The sequence below is a fragment of the Oreochromis aureus genome, linkage group 11 (genome assembly GCF_013358895.1).
Source record: "Oreochromis aureus strain Israel breed Guangdong linkage group 11, ZZ_aureus, whole genome shotgun sequence".
Lineage (NCBI taxonomy): Eukaryota > Metazoa > Chordata > Actinopteri > Cichliformes > Cichlidae > Oreochromis > Oreochromis aureus.
This window is the reverse complement of record NC_052952.1, coordinates 34,381,444-34,407,976: the sequence shown is the minus strand read 5'-3', so window position 1 is coordinate 34,407,976 and position 26,533 is coordinate 34,381,444. Positions and strand designations below refer to the sequence as shown.

General features: G+C 39.4%; 1 protein-coding gene and 1 long non-coding RNA gene across 5 annotated transcripts in view; one reads left to right on the top strand and one right to left on the bottom strand.

Annotated features, from left to right (window-relative positions):
* Positions 1-4,215: 4,215 nt before the first annotated feature.
* LOC120442613 lies at positions 4,216-9,210 on the bottom strand. Its single transcript, XR_005614820.1, has 3 exons — positions 9,079-9,210; positions 6,801-6,874; positions 4,216-5,106 (listed from the first exon to the last, which is right to left on the bottom strand). It is a non-coding gene; the product is annotated as an uncharacterized LOC120442613 (long non-coding RNA).
* Positions 9,211-9,970: 760 nt separating this feature from the next.
* ntrk1 (neurotrophic tyrosine kinase, receptor, type 1) overlaps positions 9,971-26,533 on the top strand; it is an 88,394-nt gene continuing 71,831 nt past the window's right edge. For 2 of the 4 annotated variants that reach the window (XM_039619431.1, XM_039619435.1), the window contains exons 1-3: positions 10,052-10,084; positions 17,902-17,966; positions 18,771-18,929. In XM_039619431.1, the coding sequence (XP_039475365.1) occupies positions 17,908-17,966; positions 18,771-18,929 (218 nt within the window). In that variant the 5' untranslated portion in view covers positions 10,052-10,084; positions 17,902-17,907. Of the gene's footprint in view, positions 10,085-10,139; positions 10,229-17,901; positions 17,967-18,770; positions 18,930-26,533 lie in introns of those variants that run through there. The other 2 variants (XM_039619434.1, XM_039619436.1) reach the window with 2 other exon arrangements.

Here is a 26,533-nt window from a genome sequence, read left to right as displayed (position 1 = left end):
GGGTTTAAAGAAAAAGATAAGACTTCACAAATAATTTTAACAGTCCAAAGATTTATTCAGCGAGATTAAAGGAACCGTGGTTTTTTTTCTCTTTTGTAGGTGGTGATACATGTCCCCATCTTGATTGTTTTGATGTGACTTACCTGGTTTTTGACTGGTCTGCAGAGATGTGTGCCTTCTCGTGAGTATAACAGAGTGAAATGACACTCACCATGTGTTGGTTAGAGTGCCACAAACATATATCTGAAAAGCCCAGCGTATAGTCGCTTTTCAAAAATATGTTACTTAAATATAGAAAAATGCTAAGCAGTTTCATGTAAGAATGTTGACTTTCTACTAAAATAGACCCACAAGTCACATGACAGTTTCTACCCAAAACCACAGACTGTATATCAAAGAAGGACGCAGCCACAGTGACAGCATGTTTGGAAGGTTTGTTTTTGCTTGTTTTTGTTTTTATTGTTTTACACACACACACACACACAAATTCTCATTTTCATATCTTAGTGAGGACATCTAATTGAATTTGCTTTCCCTAGCTGTTTACCCTAACCCTCACCCTCAAAAATAAATGCCTAACCCTTATCCTAAACCTAACCATAACCTAATTGTAACTCTGACACTAAAACCACATTTTGAGTCTCAAAAATGCCTTCAATCTTGTGAGGACAGGCACTTTTGTCCTCACAAGTGACTGTTGCTCCTCACAAGTAATAATAATAATAATAATAATGGATTGCATTTCTCTGGCCAACACCAGTAGGGTAAAGTGTCTTACCCAAGGACACAACGACCAGGACAGAGAGCCCGGGGATCAAACTGGCGACCTTCCGCTTGCAGATACGCTTCCCAACCCCCTGAGCCACGGTCGCCCCCGTATAGAAACATTCAATTTTTCTGTCCCCACAAAGATGTCTAAACAGGTACACACACACACACACACACACACACACACACACACACACACACACACACACACACACACACACACACACACACACACACACACACACACACACACACACACACCTGATAATTAGCGACACACATCAATTAATGACTCAAAGCTCAGCAGACAGCTGTTGGGCACAGTAACTTGTGTTGATTTCCGTCTGTCAGTCAGAGCTCCAGAGCCCAAATAACAAACTGTAAGTCCCAATAAAAATTTAACAATTAAGTTATTAATTAAGTTATTAAAAAAATTAAACAGACAGATATCACTAGAGATAGTACCTTTTTTAAATCGACTAACTCACAGCAAAAGAATTAAGATGGATGAATAGCACAGGGATAAACATACATATATGATTTTGTTAGTGATACAATGTGAAAAAAAAGTGAAACGTCTGAGCTTAATGTTGATTCAACACTTTCAGGCATCATCTGATGATGCTGTTGGGGTCCCAGGTTTTAGACACATGTGACTAACTTCATCTCACCAATGAAGTTAGTCAGGTCTCGTATTCATAGATAATCAAAACTGCATGTTTTTATATTGTCAGTAATATATAGTTTAATGTTGATTATTGAAAAAAGAAAAATACAGCTATAAATGTTCACAAAGACTGACAGGATTTCTAGGGTTATTCTTTAAAAGGTTTTCTTTAACTCAAACAATAACCTGTGACTGAAAACTGAAAACTGAAAACATCTGCCTCAGGGTAATCTTGAAAAACAAGTGCATGCATTTGTTACTTCGAGGCCGGACTATTCTACAACACCTCATTATCAGGTTGTTTTAAAAGCCCCCTAAGAAGCCTCTAGTTGATCTAAAATGCTGCAGTGAAGGTACAAATAAGGAGTTGAAATACAAAATGTCCCGAATGATCAGGCCCCATCACATCTTAAATACCTCACATTATCAGAGCCCTCTCCTATGGAACCAACTCTTTCTATTTTCAGATCAGGCTTCAAACTTTCCTTTTTGATAAAGTTTATATTTGGGGCTGGATCAGGTGACCCTGCACCATTTCTTAGTTATGCTACTATAGGCTAAAGCCGCTGGGATACTTCCAGTGATGTACTGGGCAGTTCTCTCAGTCTCCACAGGTTTAAATGGCACTATTGTCATTAACATCTGTCTTCTCCCTTGTTGTTTGTATTCTCTCCTTCCTGTCATCCCCTCAATAGACAGTTAACTACTGGTTCTGTTGGACATGTCTTCCTGTTAAAATAAAAGTTCTTTATCCCCACTGTTACCAAGCTCTTGTTAACCAGGACTGATAGGTGCAAGAACACCAAGGACTAAGGTGTGTCTCCCGCTCCTCTCTTCTGTTTCTGTTTCTTTGTATGTCTCTAGACAAAGAAGGTATTGCTTGTATGGTTAAAGTGAACACACTGACTTTCTTTTTCTTCTTCTTTTAAAAAAAAGTTATTCCTATTTTCATTTGCTTTACTTTACATGCTTCCATTTTTTGTAATCTCTCCTAGTTTCAGTACTGCCTCACTGACCTTTCAACTTTCCTTAGCACCCCCCCTCCCCCACCCCCCCCACCCCCTCATGCTTTCTATTGAGCTAACAGTTGCTGATGGTAAGATGTAATTTTCCACTGATTACAACAGAATTCATATGATGTAAATGGTTGAAGATCAAATACCCTCGATAATATATGATAATCAGTGTATAAGTGAAACAAAATTTCCAATCAACGTTTCAGCGTCTAAATTTGAACTTTTCTTTTATGTAATTTATGTGCGAATTACTGTAAACTCCCCTTTTAAATGAAAGAACTGGCCCCTGCATTTACCAGCATTCACTGGTCTCTACAATGTTTTCACTGTTCTCACTATAAGAAGGTTTATCATATAATCCTGATAGTTGTTGGATTACCATTATACTGTAATTTTATAGTTCTTTTTGTAAATCAAATAAATCATTGTAAAAATGAATGAACGTAATCTAGATCTTTATTTATATTTTAAAAAAACCCTGCATTTTTCACACTGTTGTCAGTTTTCTTGACATCATCGCTGTACCCTGAATTTATTATTTCTCTGTTTCTTGTGACTTGTATTTTTATAGTAATTTGTCACAATCAGCAGGTTCAGCATCCAGCCTCTGGTTGAGAGACTGAATATTCTTTAGCGCACAGGCCAAAGCACTGCAGTGCTGCAGGATCAGGTCAAAGCTCTGGTTCAGCACACTGGAGAACTTCCAGCAGGTGATGTACTAGACTCGACCTAAACGAAGGCCATTTTATTACAGAAATAACAGTATTTTCCTTATCCATTCAGAGAACACCATTATTAACAGGTTTGAAAGCCATCTGTTTGAGTCAATTTGCTATTTGAATTTTTTAAAAATAATCCTTTAACCCTCATCCGTGGATTCAGTGACCAATCTTTAGATCCGTAATTAAATTAAACAGGCACTCATCTGTTTAATCACAGCAACCTTTAGTTTTAGAGAAAAAGTCTCCTCCACAAGCATGTAAAGAGGTAGCAGATGTTTTTATTTTTCATGTTGACAGAGTTTTAGCTGAGATTGAAATACACAGCAAAAATGTTGTCATTAATATGTTCACAACAAGCTTCTAAAGCAATACACTGTAAAGATGGGCTGCAATGATGATTTTTAACACTGTTAAGGCAGTTTGTTATTGAAATACTACAGTTTATGATAAAAAGGCAATTCTATTAAGTTTAAGTTAACAACATTTTGTGTTCTTTCTCTTTGTAATCATCTCATATCAAAACAGAAAGGAAGGAAAAATACATCCCCGACCACAGGCCCTCCATTTATGGGCCTGGACTCAATCTCTATACAAAAGACTTTTAAATATAGATATCATTCTGAAATCACATAGAATTATTCAAAAACTCTTGACAATAGCAAATAAAAAGTCAGATATCCTTTCCATCTTCCCAGTAGCATTGGTATTTTGCATGCTACGAAGGAATTTTATTGCAAACAGTACAGTATGGGTCCCAGTTATAATAAAAATGAAGCTTGTAATCCAAACTTGTGCCATTTCTAAATCGGGATAAAGCTTTACACAACCTCCTTTTATTCCAATAAGTCTGCTGCACACAATAGTAAGGCATCAGAGTGTGACTGCTTTGCTTTCTATGGAGGAGACTGGAGGACTTTACCTTTTTTATCCAAAAAAAAGGTAAAGACATGACTTAGTCCTGCAGCTTGTGTCACACAGCAATGAGGGAGACAATGATTTGTTGTCCTTTTAAACAACAAACAACAAAATCACTAGTCTTCCATGCTGCTGTGGACTTCCACATCCATACAGTTAAGGCCATGGGATTCACCTCTTTCCCCCCATCAAGCAGCTTCTTTCTTTAACTTCAAATGCAATAAATAATTTTTCATTCCTGATGCAAAAAGCATCAGTTAAATAATCACAGGGTTAAGCAGCTAAGTACATCTAAATAAAACACAGTTAACACTGTTCAGTTCTTCTAGTCTTTATGTGTCACTGACAAGTTTCGGGCCATACTCAAGGTGGCCTCCTTGAGCTAACATACAATCCAAATCTTCCTGTAAAGACAGGCGCGGGCTGAAGGAGCTTTCAGGGAAACCACCTTCAACCCAAACTTTCCTCAGTTGAAGGCTGGAGCTTCACAGCAGAACTGGCTGTGCGAGGCGGCCTTCTCCTTGTGCTCACAGAGATTAAATGATTCAGTTGGCAGCCTGTCAAGAAACCATCTGTAAAAGTGCTTGAAACCAGTATCAAAAGAAACACGCTTAAAAAAAAAAAAAAAATAGACAAACTGTGTGGGTTATTATTTCAATTACTGCAGTTATCTCTGTGTGACCATTATCTTTCATCTGCCATTTTTCGTATCTGAAAGCAGGAATCACAAAGCCTTCATCTTACATCTCTGCTGGCTTGAATACAGAATTTTATTCCTTTTTGCCTCTAACTTGTATTATTAAGTACAATTTTACTCCTGCAGTTTCTCCCTCTTTAAATATGGAACTAGCGGAGGGTTAAGTGTTTGGGAGCATGATGTTCTGGAGGAAGGACGAGGCCAAAAGGATGGACGAAGGCACAGAGGTTTGAGGCAGGGCCCGGGGTCACCGTCAGGGTTATCTGCCGGGTACAAACTGTGTGATCCAAGGCTCAGCGCGGCTCCTGACCACCCTGCAAGCTGAAACAGAGAGAAAACACCCTCTAACCAGCTGTCGTGTGGTGTTCTTATGTACCAACATCAACATTAATAAGCTCAGCTGTCCATCAGCAGCGTGACTGCAAGAGATGAATGGCATTTGAGAACGTAAGGCCTCCTCTGAAATGATATGAATAGATTTAAAACATTTAGCACAACAATCAGAAAAAAAAATCACTTCTGATTAAAAGCAGCTTTACAGCAGAGTAATGTGAAATGCTGCAGTGTGAAGGAGAGCAGCAGTGTGCCTGGTAATTGCTCCAAGTCATATTTTAAGGAAAAATTTTCAAATCTCTGCTCAAATATCAGACGAAGCTTCTTTTCTTATCACGTAATGAACAATTTAGAGAAAACAGGATATTCTAATATTTGCTTTTCTTTCATTTGTTTAGACCAAACTAGAAAATAATCTCCAGATTAATCGATAAGAAAAAGATTATTAGTTGCACTCTTGGAAGCAGGAACAAACGCGGACACTCTGAGGCTGTGTGATCTGTTGCCACAGGATTTTCTTCATTTTCCACCAGTTTTCGTTAAATACTTTAGGAATCTGAAAAATATGTGTATTATTTTCCATGAGAAAGGAAAACAACACCTTTATCTCCCTGAATAAACCAGCTGCATTAATTTAACGCTGCACTCTGTTCCACAAAGTCAACAAAGTCTGCGGGATGCAGGTAAGTTTTTTTGTTTTTTTTTAAATGTCATCGATAATGATCAATAATTTAACATCAATAGGAGCATTTTGGACCTCTGCAGTCAGCTTTTGAGGGCGGACGGTCTTTTCTTATTGGCACGTTGCCATTTTGTTAATGCTTTAGCTGCATAGGCACATATCACAGCAATGGAAACATTGTGGTTAACGAATTACACGGGCATGTTAGATGCTCGTGTTATTCAAGACCAGTGCTTTCACTTTATTTGCTATATCAGAGCAATAAGCCTATATATTTAAATGCTTGCAAGGGAAAGAGAGCTGTTTGCTGTGAGATTATCCTCTTTAGTTCAAGCTGATAAAAACAATTAATGGCTCAAATCTTGATTTTTTTTTTCCTGCCCCTTCAATTTGTGTAAAATTTCATTGTGTAAACTGATTCTAAGTACATTTAAATCCCACTATTTATGCAGAGAATGTAGTAAGTATTTACTGAAACTTGAGAGCACATCAGCCAATAGCGCTGCCATCTCACCAGACCATCTGAGTCTGTGTGTATGTGTATACATACAATGAAACCTGATTCGCTTGAGTGTGTATGCGTGTGTATACATGTACAGAGTATAAGATGCATGCCAGTCTTAGGTGTGTGTGTGTGTGTCTTAGACAGTATTATTAGTGCATTTAAGCACCGCTCATAGTGAATAAGTGAGAATAGCCCGATTTGTCAGGATGTTACATCTCTGTGCAGCAATTTGATGCCAAATGCGAAGATGCAGACACAGAATGGACCAGTTGCACAATTGAAAATCAATAAGAGAAAGTCGGTGACATTGACAGACAATGGCAAGATAGTCACAAATTATTAGTCTTTGGAAAAGCAAACCTAGATTTCTGCAACGGAAAGGCTAAAAACGCAAAATATTTAAAAGGCGACAAATGAAAGATAAGAAAAACAATACAAGAATATTCAGTGTAATGAGACACGGATTTCTTTCACGGTAAAATTGGTGGCACTTACCATTTCTGAATTAGACACCTGGGGTCATCCACAAGGGCGTCGATTCGAGGCGCACAAAAAAAAGAGCAATTTCACTGCACGAAGAGAAAGAAGGTGAAAAAAAACCTTTACTTTATAAAGGAGAATTGAAAAAAAAAAAAATTTCAAAGGCTCTCAGAAAAGATGCTGAAATGATTGAGTTGGGGGGGCGGGCGGTTGAGAAAATGGAAGCGTTGAGGGGGCCAATCGCTCAGATCTAAAGACAACAGAGTCTGTATTGGCCTCTGAGGAAAATAGGCACAGTGTCTCCATTGCCCAGTGGAGAACACTGATAGATGTGTTTTTGCTGGCATGGGTTATGTTTTTACTCAGGACTGACAGACAGACAGCCCCCATGCACACAGGTGCTATTCAAGGAAACTGTGTAAAAGTGACGTCACTGAGAAAAATCTAGCCCATAAACCTTTTCAGCACTTAAGCTCCGCCCACTACATGTTGCTCTGTTCATAATTTTCCCATTTTCTCCATTTTTCTCTCTCTGTATCTCCACATCTCTCTCTCTGCACTCTTTGTCTGACTACCTTTGTGGGTTTAGCTCTCGCTTTATCAGCCTCTCAGTCCATAAAGTGCATTTCAACAAACTAGGAGGCCATAAACACTTGCAGTAAACCTACAACTAATCTCTTTATCTTTCCATTCCTGTCTTCATCACTCTCTTTATCTGCCTCCATCTCTCTCTCTTTCTGTCATACACACACACACACACACTATAGGTTGAACACTCTACACTGTACAAATCACTGAGTGTTTGTTTTCATTCCTCGCCAGCACAATATGTTTGTTGGGCTTTTCCAAAATGCACGCAGCTCCTGATGTGAAACCAACAAACGAAGCTTACCCTAATTTTCATAACCCTCCAATTTGGAGCGAGGCTGCCTCTCTTGCTCTTTCTCTCTCTCTCTCTAATGCTGAAACACCACTTTGTGAAATTACAGTACAATTTTGAAAAGTAGAAACAGGCAGCAGGCAATTCAGGTGCTCAGCCTCCGCAACAATGGACTGCTGGCCTTGGTGATGGTTGCTAGGCAATGGAGGAAATACAATGGCCTCCTCTGAAACCAAAGGCCCTTAAGTGGACTGACAGGAGCGAAGGCACACACACACACACACATATATACACGAACTCACAAAACGGAGCGATGCAGGGAGGAGGAGAGTGCAAGTGAAGCCGTGCACCTCTATGCATAGACGCTCGACCGAAATATTGCAGTTACCTGCTCCTGACCGGGTTGATCAGGCAGGAATCTGTTCGTATTTGGAAATCAAATCCACGGATACGTCCTGGACACATCTGTGCATATATTAACCATGCCACATGCACGTACTGAAAACACAAGTTGAGAGGTCTCTCTGTTTTTGCACACAGCTTGGGAAAACCCGATAGTGCCAGATAATGTTTCAGACAGAGCGATGTATTGACCAATCACATGGTCAATATAGCAACAATCAGTCTGGCAGGCTGTCTGCCCTTCCATCTGTCTGTTATTTTTCCTTATCCACTGCTCCGTCCTTGCATATCACCATTTATCTGCTGCCTCTCTCATCAAACATCCACCCAATCAACCAGCTAATGAATCAATAATCTGAACGTAGTCACCACTTCAGGGAACGTAAACTTGCTCAAGTACTGTACTTGAGTACAATTGTGAGCTACTCACTCCCATATATAGTGTATATCTAACACTTCACCTGCAGATTCAGAATACGATAACAATTAGGCTTTCCCCGGGAGGGAATTTAGACATTACTCTCATTCATTTGTCACAGTTCAGGGGAAGTTCCTGAGTAGATCCAGCGGTTAACACCACTGTATCACAGGCTAGTAGCAATATAAAAGGGTCTTTTATGCAGGCTCGTGGTAGAACAAAATATTAAAACCAGGAAACTTTCCAAAAGATAACCAGAATAACAAAAGGTAAAGAAAACAATAGAGGATTAAAAAATGGAGGGAAAAATGTGATGATCTTACAGAGATCGAGGTTGTAGGTACTGAACTGGCGTTTTCTGTTCTGGAGTATTTATTCACAATAACATTGTCCTGTGTGAGCAGTTTGGACAGACACTACAAAGAGGTCGAGTGTGTGTTCAATGCTGCCTGATAAATGCATTGCATGGCTCATTAAAAGAAGTTTAATTATAATAAAGAAGAATTGTAAAAAAATAAATAAAAAATAAATAAAGACAATTTATGTTTTATGGTTCTTAAGGGAAAAAAGTGGATTCTGTGTTTGTATCTCACCCTCAGTTTCCTCTGTGGTCTTCCTCTTTTCCCCCAGCCTAGCAGCTCCATCTTTGACATCCTTATATAGCCACGATCCCTCCTCTGCACATGTCCAAACCTTCTCAGGCACACCTCTCTAACTTTCTCTCCAGACAGTTCAACCTGAGCTCTTCCTCTGATGTACTCATTTCTTACGCGGTCCATCCCACAGAACAATTCCAGCAGTCTTTTTCTTTGTGCCGCCAACTCCAAACCACACATCATATCAAGTCTCATTACCAGCTCATAAATCTTTCCTTTGACTCTTTCTGCTACGTTCTGACACTGGTCTCCACCCACTCCAGCCTAGCTGCACGCTCCTCACCTCTCTTGTGCACTGTGCCTTGACCCCAGGTATTTAAACTTGTTTTGCTCTCTAATCTCACAGCTGATCACAAAGTTGTCTGTAAACATTACAGTCCACAGAGACTCCCTTTTTTGACCTCATCTGTCAATCACTATTGCAAGGTGTAACCTCAGCCCCATCGGTCACTCCTACTGCACACCACTACTGTCTCACTATCCTCATACATGTCCTCCATCAGCCTCATGGTTCCCTGCCACTCCTGGCTTTAGTTCCAAAGCTAATGGAATATGAAACAGGAATAAAACTAATGCATACAAGATAACTTCAGAATACTATCTAAAGGCTGAAACCTTATCAATGTGCACATCTCAAATATGCAACAAAATATGTCCCCACGCCCCAAACAAACAAACACACACGCACGCCCGATCTTTTAGTCTTTGCCAGGATACAGATGGGTTTTGTCTCCATCCGCCCTTGTTCATCACTTCTTAGCGGATGAGTCAGTGTTTGACTGATAGCAGCTGGACGGCTGAAAGCTCTGCAGGAAAAGAAAACAAGAGCGAAAAGTATCTTAGCAAAGTTGGCTGAAGTGTGAAACTCCAAACTTCTGTTTACACTTTCTGGTTTTTGAAAGAGCCACAACAACTTTTAAACGGACTGAAGTGACATTTGCCGGTGAGTTTTCAAGCTGTGCTGCAGCGGAGTAGCTAATTAGCTATCAAGCCTGCTAAGTGACAGCAGCTGTGTCTTTTCCTCAGTGAAGGTTTGTTTAGTGGCAGTTTTATTTGAACGGGAATGTCAAGAAGTGTGCTCATATTTGTAAGTTGATAGGAATATTATATTATTATTTTACATTAGGATGTTATTACCACATGGGCTGCTGTTCAAAGGTCACGGCTCTTGACTGAGTGGTAGCAGGCTACCAGAGGCCTGTACTACAAAGCAGGATTTAATCTTATCCGGGTACCTTTAGGGTTAACTCCGGGTTTTCAGTACGACGAAGGTGATTCAGTTTTTACCGGGTATATCACCATGGCAACTTATGCTGCAAACTAACCTGTTTTGGAGGTGACATTACAAATGTCTTTTTTATTTTTATTTTTTAAACCTGTCCTGCAGGCAGAATCATGGTCTGAATGCTTTGTTGTGCCAAACACATTTGCTTTTCCAACACTCTCTGTAGACTCTCTCTTATTAATGTTTCTATTTTATTTATTAATTTTATTTTATTATTCATATTATTGTCTGTGGGGATATTATGCTGGAGCGGACTGGGGGTGAAGGCCAGATTAGCTAAAAGAAGAAGAAAGCAGAGGAATAGAAAAAGAAAAGGGGACAGAACAAAAGAGAAAAGGAGGAGGGTGAAGCAAACAAACACGCTGTGCCACTGCTGCAGACCGAGCTCTCACCCAGGAGAGCTGACAATCTGAGGCTACACGTCCTGATGCCTGAGTTCCCACAGTCAAGGGTCGGAGTACCAGGGGTCCAGAGACAGTGGGTAGCCGACCCCACTGCATGCTTTCCACTCCAGGGTGAGCCAACGATGGGGACTTGCACCTCTGAGAACCACTCAACACCCGGCAGAGCCCCCACCACGCAACGAAGAGGCCCAAGCCACCCTGGAACACAATCTCCAAGGTAGCAGACGAGCAACAATGCCAAAACGCCCAGGCAGGGTATATGAAATACAGCTGAAGAAGACAAATATCTTTTTCAAAGGAGAGCTGATATTTTAGGTGAGCAAAAAGGACTGGATTGATGATTGACAAAGAGTAGAACAATAGTGCTGCATCATAAAGATGTTTGCAGTTTGAGAAAACTACGACAAATACAAAAAATGGCACAAAAAGTCACAAAGCAAAGCGGAAGTGTTTTTTGGGGAGACCGTAACGTGACAGAACAGTGGCAGAAGCCAACAGTAAGCAGCTAATGTATCAACAGTATTATTTGACTCGTCAATAAAACACATTATATTTCATTTCTTTCTCCCTCACAACGCTCATAATCCTCTGCTTCTTTGTTTCTCAGTACAGTCCTTCACATGTTTTGGTTTCTGTCATTTTCACAGCTGTTCCTCACATTATTGTCTCCCCCAAAAATACTTAAATTGTGTTTTTCAGATTTTGCTTTTTTTCTACTTCTGCTGTGTTTTATTCAGCCCCTGTTGTTTTTGTGTGGTTTTGCAGCAATTTTCAATTGGTTGATGTTTTCTGAAGTTGCACTGACCTCTCAAGGCCACTGTGTATTACCCCTTCATACATCCTGTTGACTAAAGCCTATTTACTAATATAAGGAAATATATTAGAATTTAAAAAAAGCACATACAGACATCAGCAATCACTTTTTACCAGACAAAATGATGATCATTCATGCTTTTATCTCTTTTCATTTGGATTGCTGCAACGGACAAATCAGCTTTAGATTGCCTTCAGACTGTACAGAATGCTGCAGCAAGAATTTTTATTAGCACTAACAGAAGATCACATATTACTCAAGTTTTGACTTCTCTTCATTGGTTGCCAGTAAATTTTAGGTTTCATATAAAAATTTTAGTTTTAACTTTTAGAGCTCTACAGGGTGAAGTATGTCTTTGAACTGTTGAAAGTTCATGCTTCTTTTGAGCAGTTAGGTCTTCAGGTCGGAGGCTGCTGTTGGCCCCACGTGCTAGGTTTAAAACCTGTGGGGATCGGGCTTTTCAGGCAGTAGCACCAAGGTGTCTTTATGCTGTACAGACTTTATTGGCTCTTTAAAAAAGCAGCTGAAAACATTTCTATAAAGACGAGCTGCAAATTAACTTGTTTTCTTATATTTTCATTGTATTTTTTATGTTTTTATTTTATTTTATTTTTCTTGTATGACTGAGCCATTAGCTTTTCCTGAATTTGGAGGTTGATTTGTCAAGCTAAGAGTGTCCGGTGTGTTATTTTTTTTTGTTTGTTTGTTTTTTCCAGTTGTGCCAGTTCAATGCAAGTTTGCTTGGCTGAATGTCTGCGCGTGATGACAGTCCCAAGAGGCTGAAAAACTAAGGCGACTGACCTTAGCTCAACTAAAGTGATGAGCCCGCTTATTCATCATGTTCCCAGAATATTTATTAGAATATCGATATTTGGTGTATCAATGTAATGATACAATATCACAGTCTACATAGTCTACAGGATTCATTCAAAGAAATTCGAGTAGGGCTGTTCGATATAACGATATATATCGGATGACGATATAAAAACGTCTATCGTTTCATTTTACGCTATCGTTTGTTTCGTGGTGTCGCAAAATAAACTGTTTACGGCAATATTTTTTCATTATTTTGATGGTCACGGTAGTGGCTATATTAATTTCCTAAAGTTCTCTCTTTCTCTTATATTTAATATAACCACACTACAGAAGGACAAGCGCTTGTTTTTATGCATTGTCGTTAGCAACAACTGCGGTAAAACCACCTCGTGTCCGTTTGTTTATTTTCCACATAAACCTTTCACAATAAAGCTCAAGATCCTGTTGAGACTTTTCAAAATAAACTGAATCACGTGAAAGATGCAGAGTATTTACGGATGAGAAGCAAAAAAGAGTCGTCAGGTGCTAAAAAATAAACCTTAGACTCAAACATTAGAACAGGCTTTTCCCCGCAGCACGCTGTGTAATAAATACTCACAAAGAAAACGGCGGCGTTACAACCTATGTCTAAAAATGTATCGTTTCATGCATCACTTAAAACACTCGACTCCAGGTACGCGACGCCCAGCTGGAAACACTTCACGCAAGTCGAGCTGCCCGACATTCACAGAATTTACAGAAAATGTTACATTTTTGTGATTTATATCGTTATCGGACGATAGATGTCTTAATATCGGGATATGAGATTTTGGTCATATCGCACAGCCCTAAACTCGAGTATGTGTCTGTACAGTCTTTCTTTTTTAGTATTTGTTTTATTCTTTTATAAGCTAATTTTATTATAAATACAACTATATTTACTGTTATCTGTATTTATCCCATGTGCTTCTTGTGCTGGTATGTCTGAGCTCTGCAAGTTTTTTACTTTACTAAAAACAAATTTCTTATGAAGTTTGTGCTTATGGTGTCAGGTAATTGGAGAAATGGATTTCCCACTGGGAAAATGAATGTGGCCTCTCCAGGTTGGAAAAACATCTTAGAAAGTCAGAGGTAATTTCCCTGCATTCATGTGGCTTCTTGGGTTGTTAGAATTCATGAGTTGCAAAGTTGTTTCACCAACTTTTTTGTATTTATGTGGAATCAACATGGACACAAGAAGAAAAACTGTTTCAATTTTCAGTATTTAAACAGTGTGTTGATGGTGTTTCCACAATGAAAAATAACCTCTCCAAATGTAGCTCACACTAGGTGGACAGCAGCTAATGGTTAAAGACCTAGTAACAAATTAGGGGTAACCTTTAGCAAAAAAAAAAAAAAAAAAAAAAGCAATAATATTAAACAATTATTCCGACAAACCAAGTATAAACTTTCAATTAAATTAAATTCAGTTCAATTCAGTTTTCCTTATACAGCGCCATATCACAACAACAGTCGCCTCAAGGCGCTTTATAATCATCTTCTGAAGGCTGCTTCCACCATGTCACCAACCTCAATTCTGGTTCTCAAAACTGGTTTGCTGAACACGACAGTGAGTTCACTGCACTCAAATGGCCTCCAGAGTCACCAGCTCTTCATCCAGCAGTCGCCTTTGGGATGTTGTGGAGCAGGAGATTCACATCATGGATGAGCAGCTGACAAATCGGCAGTAAATCTGTGATGCTATATGGATCAAAATCTCTGATAAATGTTTCCAGCACATTCTTGAATCTGTGCCATTAAAAATTAACCCTAACCCCTTCTCTGAAGGCACAAAGGGTCCAACCCAGTAAAAGCAAGGTGTACTGTATAAAGTATCCAGACTGTACGTGTACATTATTTCCAGTTAAAATGGTGGTCTATGTTCTGTATTATTAATATTTGAGACAGGATATCCATAATGTTACTCTAGCTGTGAGCAGAGGGGCCCCACCCACCCTCACTTCAGATCTTCCAGTTATGAGGAGCTACCAATCAGAAGAAAGGTGTGTTAAGAGAATGTGAATGGAAGCTAAGAAGAAAAGTTTTCGGTTATTAGTATTATTATTATTTGGTTAGATTATTTAGGTATTGGATGAATTGAGGGTCTGCACCAGTAGAGATTATTTTCAGCTTTGAATTGTGCAAACTTGAGGAGACAATTGAAAATACAAAGCTGTAAATGAGCTTAAAAGGTTCCTTTTAATGTCCTGTTTAAACACATTAAGCAACAAAACAACACATCATCTTGTTGTTCTCCACTCACTGAACAAACTGTAAGAATGAAACTGAGGCTGATTTTAGTTGTGAGTCACTGCATGTTCTGCATGTGACACATACTCTATATAATTTAAAAAACACACATGGGATGAATGTAAAAATCTTTCTTTTTGGGGGGAATTCAGATTTTTCTTCTCTTCACGTGTGATTTACAGAGCAGAAATGTGTGATTTTCCTCATTAAATTACATGTGAAAAACTGAGCTCAGCAGCAAAATGAAGTCAAATTACAGCGAGGTCTCTAAAGCAGCATTAGTCTTCTGAGGAATATAAAATTGCCACTGTACTGTACTTTGTACTGTTATTTTGTCACAGCCAAATCAGACAAGTGCAGTTTGGCAGGACGCGTTTGACTGGCTTGAATTTAATGATAATGCGACGTATAAAGATACATTATGGTACATTTCCCCCCTCTCATTCGGTGATCTTGTTGAAGCATTATCCTGTAGGTTAAACAGAAGTGCATCAGTGAAAATAACATCATTAAATGCACATTGTCTGGGCGTATATCAAATATACTTCAGTGAAATTAGCTGTATTAAGGCAACAAAGGATTTATTCAAGAACACAACAAGACTGATGGTAATGTCTTTATTTCGTGAACAATAGCATCACAATTTGGAGGTGCAGCTTGAATAATTACAGCCTGGAGCTTTGGGCTTCCTGGCCATGCCATAAAAATGAGTTGCCAGGCACACGCTGACCTTTTGTGATATTTTTAAAAACCCTGAAAATACTAAGAAGGCCAGTGTCTCTCTGACGTACTCCCCTTCCCCCCTCGATCTCATTTCCCCCCACACATCTCCCTCATCTACTGGAGAGAAACTGAAGCACCACTTCAAGCCAGCGCTATTATTTGCTCCTTTCGAGGCCCGGCCCCTGAAGTACCGCACTCAGTTAGGACCTGTAATGTAGATTCCATTTCAGCTGCTATTAGGCCTCATCCGTTATAGCAGACCTGCCTGTTCGTTATTCCTCCACTACTCTCTCCATCCTCCACATGCGTCCATCCGACCCCCCCCACACCACCACCCCTTCCTGCTTTCTGCTTTTGTGCTGCCATCCCTCCACTCATCCTCTCATTCCTCCTCAGTCCTCCACCCATCTGCCCCCCATCCCATCCTGCTATCTCTCCACTCCACATCTGACCACCCCAGTTTCTTCCTCCCTCTCCCCTCCATCCATCCACTTCACTTCGCTCCACTCCCATCCCCAGCCTTGCCCCCAGGGGAGCCCTGCAAACTGCTTATTCAACAATCGGCTGCCATAAAGATATGTAATGACATTTTCGAAGGCAAAGAGGCCTGTGTGGTTTTTAATTCATATTTAATGGCTGTCAGGCTAAATAGCCCACTATCCTAAATGGGAGAGAGGCTGCTGCCCTTCCACTTAAGACTGAAAGCCGTCTGCTTGTGGATATCTGCTGGTTGCACAGAGCTTCTGCTGCAGCAGTCCATTTCTGTTTGTTCCTATTTTGGAAAATCACTCAAGGCGCAAAGAGTGACTCCACATCTTTAGAAACAAAGATGAATTTTTTATTCATATCTCACGGGATACTAATGATTTGAAAAAGCGTTCTTGTGGTTGAAGTCGTTTGAATGTGTGGTTCTTTTTTGATTGGCTTATTTTGTTTAAAATGACTTAAATTGAAAAAGTTCCCAACTGGATACCCTCAAAATTAGCTAATTTTAACATGCAAAATATATTTAATGAAGGCATGTGGTATTCTACCTTCATACTTTGAAGATTTTTATCCTTTGAAATTCATCGAGTTGGTCAAAATGATCCCCTTTTAATTTTCCTTAGCTTTTTCAGGATTTTTGATCCCTCATAAGAGCGGGACAGGAGTTAAAACATCACATTTTCAAAAACACATTGAAACTCTGTTAAAAAGTAGTGGATAAAAAAACAACAACAATGAGTCTTTGTTTCTGTTGCTATAAATCATTAATAGGAAATTGTTGCAGTTTTGCTGTTAAAGCTATGATATATGCCATCATATCAATGCAGAAATTCACATGATTTTGGCTTTAGATTGATTTGATTTAGGGTTCTTTGTTATCCCTGAAATTTTCGTGTTGCTATTTTCTGTATTTATGACGTTATTAGGGCTCAATAACTTTAAAAAAACCCCAAGTGTATTCGACCTTACTCTGAAGGAAAATCCCGAGCACTGTACAATTTTTTTTGAGGTTTTAAAAACTATTGCAATAAATACTTTTTTAAATCAACAACCAGAAAAATGCATACACTTCTGTTAATTAAGGTGACACATTTATTGCCTCAAGTAGATGCAGACTAGTCGTGCTTAGTCGACCTCCAAAAGCTCATTTTGAGCCAATAGAACCCTGAACTACTCTCACTACTCTTAATCACAACAATTGAAGATACTACTACAGATAACAGTAGTATAGTTTTCAAATGAATGTGTACATAAACACATTTTATATCCCTCAAATTTATACCTAAATAGTGTCTGAATATCATGCACAGAGAAATCTATTCTTGTCTCCTTTTTTCTCTCTTTCTCTCTTTGTCTGCCTGACAATCTTCTCCTTTTATTCCTCTGAACGCCTGCAAATATCACTTCTCTCCCTCTGTGTGTTGCACTTGTTCACAGTCCTGCTCCCGGAGAGTTTTTCTTGTGATCGCGCACATGTTTGGAGTATGTCCAGTTAGAAAAGGCATAGACATTTCTTTCGTTCTTACAAAAAATAAATAAATGAATGAATAAATAATGCAGGCAGTGCAGAAATGCTCCCTGTGGAGGGTGAATTTATGTTCTTTCTTATGAAACTTCTCCATCATTAATGAGAGAACAGATCAATAGATCTCACGAGGGAGTGTACTCTCCCTGGGTACTTGCTTCTTCAGTTGTGAGGTGCAGCAGGCCCTCCACTGATGGTGACAGCCGTCCAGCCACACTTTTAAGTCATAAATTCACTGTGATTGTGATTGCTGTTATAACTAACCTCTAGAGTAGCTCGCTTGGGATCTTACTGAAGGTTGTCTCAACAGCTTTAAACATAAATGCAAATGTTTTCATCCTGAATTGGTTGAAAAGAAGAGACGGGTTTAATAAAAGCTGTGCCTCTGTTTTGTCTGTCATTTGCTAAACAAACCGCTGTTTTTCATTCATTTTGGAAGTGATGTATGTGTTTAGGAGAAAGTCCTGGTCTTACAAGTGCAGGGAGGAGAGGAGCAGGTGAAAGGTAACTACTGTAGTCTACCAATGCTTTAATTTTAATCTGATAAAAAACATATATCCATGTTCTGATAGTATGCTCTCAAGATCTCAAGTTTACAAGAATAAAATTCTGGTGTTTTCATTTTTATCCGTTTGTCTCTGATGGATGAAGTGTGCATCGGCTATAAAGTTAAATATGTCACAAAATGCCAGAGCTTCTCTGTATTTTGCGACCCGTCTACCTTCCCACTAGATAATCCAGCCAAGCTGAATATATGGACTGCCATATATGAGTTCAAGAACGCTGTGCTGTTAAACCCAGGAAAAATCAGACAATGAAAAATGTGCTTTAACCTTAAAACCTCTTGCTGAATATTTGTTTATAAAATAAAATCAGGATAATAAATGTCAGTTGCTGGCATTTAGTAGCTGCTCTCATTGGTAAAGAGTAAATAAGCAGGTAGTCGTTTGGCATCATAATTCAGCAGGATGTCTGGATTTGTGGCTTTTATGTATCCTGTTTTTTCACAGAAAACAATTTGCTGTTAGTTTTTGGACTTCATTTGATTCCATAGGTCTGATTTAAATAAAGTGTTTTGGTCCAAACTGAAATATTTTGTGCAGACACTTTTACAGTAATCTCACCTGGTTAATCATTGAAACTCCAAACCAAACTAAAATCTAAATGCTATACCAAAAATAAAACAAAAAACAACTAAGACTCTAAGACCGTTATCATGAGCGCGTGCTAATTAGCAAATGCTGTACTAAAAACTGAGATTGCACAGCAGTAGAACCTCACATTTATGTTCCTGTCATTACATTGCAGACTATTCTGTTGCGAGAACCAGTCGATTAACTCTTCGTTCTCCACCTGCCGATCAGCGCTCGGTCGATGCCTGCTGCTTACCTCCATACAGATGGGAGGTCAGAGGTTTGAAAGGTCGGGACTGTGTGCAGAGTTTCCCCGGCTGTCTGGAAAATATGAGTAAGTGAGCATTGATCTTTTCCCACTTACTGTAGGTTCTTTTAAGGCAAAGCAACTCTGGAAGCAATGCTGAAAAAATAAAGTGTAAAAGGAGAAAATAAGCAGTCAGAGATGCGGTGTAAACGCTGAGGGGAAAATGTGGCATTTGCTGGCTGATTTGTAATAATTACATAGTAGGCTCAAATTAAAACCTTGAGGGCCATTTATAATTTTAGATTGCACTTTTGGCCTAATATTTGGCACAGCGGGGGTCGGCACAAATGTTTTTAAGCCTTTTCAAAATGAAGTGATGGCTGCACCATTTGGAACGACTTGAAAGTAATCAGCGGTGCTACAACAACAGAGAAGTGCAGTAGTGTGCTCAGTCAAATGCGCTAATGCAATCACGTCCATGGAATAGTAATTGATTAAGTGTTAGTTAAAGTTAATTACAGACAAAACGGCTCTCGGACTCACGATGGAATCTGCTCGGCCGCTAAAAAATTAAAGAATTTTTCTCCGTCACAGATGTATATCGTTGGAAATGTAGACAGTGGGTCTAATTGCCTGCAAACCACTTGTGCCCAGTCATCTAGCCGATGACTAACTGGTCCAGCATGCAGCATCGCCAGCAGCATTAAGTCATCGTCATGAAACAAAAGAGCTGGGGGCTGGAGAGAAGAGGATCATCGCTACTACCAAATATTGATGCCCTGGCTGCCTCGCATCATTTTTTTCTGAGCGGGGTCCAGGCGCTGAAATGTAAATAAATCTATCAGGGCAAGGAGCCGGGGGCTCCGGTTACCACTCCTAACAATCAAGAGGCTTTTCATGCTGCCCTGGAGGGCCATTCCTGTAACGCTAGCACACTGGAGAGAGCCACAAATCATCATCTCTCCTCTGCTCTCACTCCCACTGTCTCTCTCGCTGGACTCTGGTCTTTCTTTCTATCCTCCCTCTTCCATTTTTTTCCTCCCTCTCTTGTTCTTTCACTCACACCGCAGTCCCCCATTCTTCTGTTCCCTTTTTCCTTTTCAGCCTTCTCTCTTGTTAGCACCTATCTTTTCTTCTTAATGCCCTTCATCATAATCTCCTCATGCTCTCTGCTCTCCCACAGCTCTGTCTTTATACTCATACTCCTACTCGTGGTTCTTCACAACTCCCTAAAGCTCATAGTGAGCCTCACACGACAACAAAATGAAAGGCCAGGGACTTGCAGCCACATTTATCAAGATCTCAAAAGATCATTTCATTTTACAACCATTTCTGTGTCAGAAAACCACTTATCAGCACGTCATCTGTACAATAATATAGCATCGGTTCAGTGCCGGCTCAGGAAGGAAGCTCAAAACGTGGTGCTGTCTGTAGGTGTATTTTATGTCAATTTCTGTGTATGAAAGGCTACACAGAAATAAATATTGTAATTTTTTGGTCTAATATCCTTCCAAATTATTCTACGTTAATGTATACGATACCACACAACACTTTAAATAAAGCACAGATTACAAAGTTTCTAAAGGTGTTTACTACACTTGGTCTCTTTTAGTCATCCAAGTGAATTCAGAGAATTAGTCAGCATGTTTGCACTTATATGAACTCTCAAAACACACACACACGCTGAAACAAATCATCCTCTATTTACTTACTTACCTTGCCCTTTATTTTCATTGTACATATACAATGAAATAAGTAGAATAGTACTGTAAGGTTAAATTTATTGTGTTATTATTTTTACCTGTAATGGAGACCTTAATTCACAAGTTAAACATCATGTTGTATTCAAACTAGGCACTGTGACCATGAACTCATCAGGAAAGCTTTTACTGAGGTCACAGAGTATCAACGCTGAGGGCTGATTTCCCGTAGACTGCAGTGCAGTTGGACAGAGGAGTCTGATGCCCCCTGATGAAAATGGGGATGAATTTTCACTCTTCAGAAAATACAGTCTTTGATTTGATATGTTATGACCATACAGTAGGCTGTAGACAGCGGTCAAAGTCGATTGTGGCAGGTGGAACCTTAAAATGTGGTGTAGCAGTGCAGCAAGGGGGGGAAAAAAACTAGAGCCACCTTAAAATCACTTCCGAATTGATTTATACTGCGAGCTCCGACAGGTCTGTCTTTGTGGACTGGCTGTGTGTGGTGTGCCTCCAAAGTTTATATTCTGCTGTAAAAAAAACCCTCCAAAAGTTGAATCTGTTCATCTGGACGTAGCGTTTTGTGGGAGAAACGTTTCGTCACTCATCCAAGTGACTTCTTCAGTCTCAGCTGACTGCAGGTTTCCCCAATCTTGTAAACAGTACATTTGCATAATGACTGAAACTATTTACTTTCCTGGATGATTGAGAATGCATCAAGACTGCTGTAAAAAAGTGTTTGCCCACTTCCTGTTTTTTGATATCTTGCTTTTTCAATTCTTTCTCACACTTGCATGGATCAGATTAACAAATTTTAAGGTCAGGCAAAGATAACTGGAGTTAATACCAATTGCACTTGTTAAGTGATGATTTCATTTATTAAAGGAGAAAGGTTATACAAACCTGCCTGGCCCTGCGTGAAAAAGTAATTGCCCTGAAAACCTAATAACTGCTGTGCCACCCTTGGCAGCAAGAACTGTAATCAAGCGTTTGTGTTAACTGGCAACAAATGTTTCACATCACTGTGGAGGAATTTTGGCTCGCTCTTCTTTGCAATATTTTTCATGAAAATTCAGCCACACTGAGGAGGTTTTGAGCATGAATGGCCTGTTTAAGGTCAAAGCATCTCAATCAGATTTAAGTCTGGACTTTGACTAGGCCATAAGCCGAGTGCTCTCGAGCTTGAAGATTTTGTAGTAAAAAAATGAATTAAGGTTGCATTAATTACAGCAAATCATCCTGAAGCAGCAGCAAAGCCGCAGACCATCACGCACCACCACCATGTCTGACTGTTGGTGTGATGTTCTTTTTATAAATTGCTGTGTTAGTTTTATACCGGATGTAACAAGATGCAAACATGTCAAAAAGGTTTAACTTTTGTGTCGTCGTTTGGGGATCATCAAAGTGTTTTTTGGGGAATATGAGACGAGCCTTTGTGTTCTTTTGGTCAGCAGTGGTTTTCTCCTTTGAACTCTTCCATGGATAACATTTTTGGCTCGACTCTTTCTTATTGTGGAGTCAGGAACTGAGCCTGCGGTCCATCAGATATTGTTCTGGATTCTTCTGTGACCTCCTGGATGAGATGTCACTGCACTCGAGGAGTAATTTTGATAGGCTGCCCACTCCTGCCGGTTCACCACTGTCCCAAGTTTTGATGTAGAATGGCTGGGCCAGTGGTTCACTGGAGCTCCAAAGCCTTAGAAATGGCTTTGTAACTCTTTCCAGACGGATAGATGTTAAGGAGTTTGTTTCTCAGCTGTTTCTTTAGTTCATAACATGATGTGCTGCTTTCTGGGATCTTCTATCCTACTTCACATTGACTGACAGGTTCTATTTAAGTGATTTTTTAAAAATTTGACTGGGCTGGTAGTTATCAGGCCTGGGTGTGGTTAATGAAATGTAACGTTGTTTTTAAAAATATGTGGTTAACTGAAATTTAACTAGGGGCCAATTACTTCTTCACGCAAGCCCAAGTAGGTTTGGTAAGGTTTTTTTCCCCTTAATAAATAAAATAATCATTTACTGTAAACTGTATATACTCTGGCTTTGTATAATAAAACTAAGAAATTCTCAGATTGTCTCACTGCAGTGTATACATCAAGTTACATTAGCCTTTCCAACTCCTAGTCACTATAATGTTAGTATAAAGACCATCATAATCTCAAAATAATTTTAAAAAATGTAACTTAAACAAATTCTAAAACAGAATAAGTTTTAAATGTAATCAAATGTCATTAACCTCAGCAGTTCTCATCTCCCAAAGTGATTTCTGGTCTCCCTGTCCCATCCTGTCCTGTCCTCTCTTTGTTAGGTCTTAATCCATGTCTGAGAGTGAAGTAATTGCACATTTCAGAACAGTTACTGAGTTTCTGCTCACATCCCTTCTCTAGTACTATCTAGATGCTGAATATAAATACAGCTTCTGTCGCTGTCTGCATGAACGTGTGTGTGACTGGAAAGAGACAGTGTTGGGATGCCATTCTCGATCATTGCAGCCCTCTTAAACCTGTGGCTGCAGATAACATAAATAAGGAAATTTAGTTCTAATGTGAAGAGCCGTACTCGAGAACTTAAGATGTTCACTTTGGACTGCAGAGCGAAGCGTCAGTGTTTTGAAAAGAACAGGAAGTTAATATTGAACTCTGTTTTCCCGATTTGGCCCGTGGTCAGCTTTTGCAGCAGCAGCAGTCGCTTGAAATAGAAAAATGAACCAATTTCTCATACTAAGAACATCAGAACCTGAAATTACAGGAGCTTAACCAAATGATGGCAATGTAATGAACCTCGAGTTTTTCGGGTTTTCATTTGACTGACTGGAGCTGCTCTTTGTTGTAGGTAAGCAGAGGCCCAAACCAATTATTATAAGAGACATTTATGCATATTTACTGAGGTTAAGTTAATGATATAGAATTGATAACGACTGCATGGTGTTTATGGGAGAGCGGAATGGGGCGCACGTCAAATTTTGGAAATCTCTGCTGTATGGTATTCATTTGATGTGACTCACAAATGAGTAGACGGCAGTCCCATTAGCTCAACCCTCACAGCACAATATTTGAGTGCCAGCTGTTTGTGTTGCATACCCCTCACTTTTCTTTTGTGGTGGAGAAATGGATTTGCTTTTAAAGACAGCATGCTCTTTTGAGAAAAAAATCGGGAGACTGAGCCGAAATGGTACATGTCGGTAAGGAGGTTTTGTTCAGAGGTGAGAAAGGAGGTTTTGGCGGCCACTGACTCACTGGTATTGATCGTCTATCTCACAAAACCCCTGTACAAATCTTATCATCATCTAGGACACTAAAAGCCTTACTTGCTGCACATTTACACATTATGGAGACATATTTGCTGGTCATGGATGCAGCCTTCACACAAATAACTCCTCATGCTATCTTCATCCCGTGATCGATGGTGGCCTGATCCTGTATTTGAGCCATCTGGTTTGAGGCTCTGGGACTTTGCTAGTTCTGTTCTGACCCTCAGAGGGCTGCAAGACGACAAAGGTCATGGTTACAGTTTGGACTGATACTGCCAGAGGTCGGTTAATATGCACCAGGTGAAACAAAGCACGCCTGAAAATGGGGAGGCCATTTCAAGGATTTTTTGCAATTTTATTATTTCTTTTTACTTTTGAAGCAAATTTTTCTCGCAGTGTCTACAGGCAGCCAAATTTCTGCTTTTTATACAAAGCTGATCAGCATCAACCCATTGATTTGGTGTTCTAGATCAATAAACTGAAGGATATATTTACAGGAGTGGTCTAGGTAATAATTTCTTCTGCATGCTGAGCATAATTTCTCATTGATGTACTTCCTGGGAGAGTGACTAAATCTCATCTCTGTTCCCTAAGTGTGATTTCCCGACTGCCCACAAAGATGTCAGGCAGCCAGGTGGATTGGATAGTGATGGTTTAGAAAAGTAACAGATAGGGAACCCAAGCTACACATTATTGGGCTACAGATGCATTGAACAGTATTGATATAATATCAAAAGAAAAATAGAATTAGGGGTGAAAAATAGTTTTCAGTATTTGGTGCTTCTCAGTGAACTCTGACTCATGACTGTGACTCTGTCATTTCATTTCTCCAATAAAATAACAGCTTTTGTCAGTGCAATCCAGTGGAGTTAAAAGAAAGAAGGTAAAGCATGAAAAATGTTCTAAATATTGCGTACACATAAAACTAGATTAATTAATTAATTAATTAGGTGGCTAAAATTCATCTAGCTGCTGTCCACAAATATAATTCTTTATATTATCATTCAACCTTACTATGCATGCATGCATACATTTGCTAAAAGTTGTGAATACAATAATAATTTGTTCAAAACTTCTTTCATATTTTTCAAATTTCTTTCATATTTTCTCACAAGTATGCAGGCTGTGCTGATAAACAGTGAAATCAAAGTAAATATTAGTGTGTTTTTTTTAAATTAACCCACTAGTTGAGAATTATTTAGCCTGTTAAAGTCTTGAAAATTGCTACTTATACTCATCATTCACATAAGTAGGACTGAAAAAAGCAATAAAAGGGGATATTTTAGAACAACAGTGTGAGGAGAAGTGGACGGAGCCCTGAAATCATCATTCACTGTTTTGTTTTGTTTTTTTCTTTTTAACATTTTGTGTATTTCTTCCATCTTTTCATTCTATTTAGGCATAACAGCAGGAAGAAACTTAGTGCGCCTGTCATTCGGGCATTGATAATAGCACCAATCAGTATAATTTTTTTACAAGATCGGACCAGAGCCACTTGAAGCCCAATTTATGTAGTTTGGACATAATTAAGGTTTCAAGCTCAAATGATTCACAACTAACCCCAGTGTCCTAAATACTCTTTTTATATACTACAGAAGCAAATGCATGCAACAAAGTCATGCCAGAGTCTGTGCATGAAGTGTTTGCTGCTTTTGTCCACATTGTATAATGAATGCCTGGTTGAACTTTTTTCCAACTTTTCAATGGCCGTGAGTTTTTTTCTATTAGGAAGTTTATTCAAGGAGTTCAAAGGTTGCTTGTGACCTCTGTTTGTTTCATTTTCACCAATGTTGGGAATTATAGGACCGTTCCCGGTGGCCAGTGGTTTGGTTGTATACAGTTAAAATACTCTAAAAGGACACGACACAGCTCTTTCTACAGCAGTAACACTGCAGTCTCTGGATATAAAAGGATCAGGTGAATGGGATAACTTGGGAATCCCTTTCTTCCAATTCTTCAAAGTTTTTTTAGCTCTACATTAAGGACTGATTTCAGTGAGTTCGTCATGTATATTTTGTCAGGAGAACATATGAACACACAACAACTGGTAAGATGTAATGATGCATCCTTTGCCACGTTTTGGGGAGTTCCATGATCCAGAATCCTAATCCAGCTTTTACAGGCACCAGTTCCCCTAACATGCATATCTACTGAGCACTCTCTTTTACCCATTCACACACATTTACACTCTGATAAATGCAGCGGGAGCAACTCTGGGTTCAGTACCGTGCCCAAGGAAATCACCAACCTTCCAATTAGAAGATGACCCACTCTACCTCCTGAGCCAAAGGCACCCCAGGTGTAGGGGGAATAAACCGAGTGGCCAACCAGGAGGCGTGAATTGGGAAACTAATTTCTGGTTATGATTGTGCCAACATAATCATAACACAACATGGTCTGTTGTTCATCCCGCCACAGATGAGGTGGTTAAGCCAGAGGTCTTTGTATTAAAAGGGAGTTCCTTCTCCCCACTCTCACCAAATGCTTGCCCATAGGGAACTACTTGACCTTTCCTGAAGCTCACTTTTCCTACTTTTCCAGCACACTGACTGTGAGAACTGACTGGTCACTTAATACCTGACACATTTCAGACGTTTACATGTACTGTTGCTTTGAGAAATCTCACTTAATCATCTAATAAAATCCTTGTCCAGGTAGGTTAAAACACTGCATACACAAGAGGTGATTCACAGAAAGTTTCAGAGAGTAGAAATGTACAGTATGTGTGACATTAA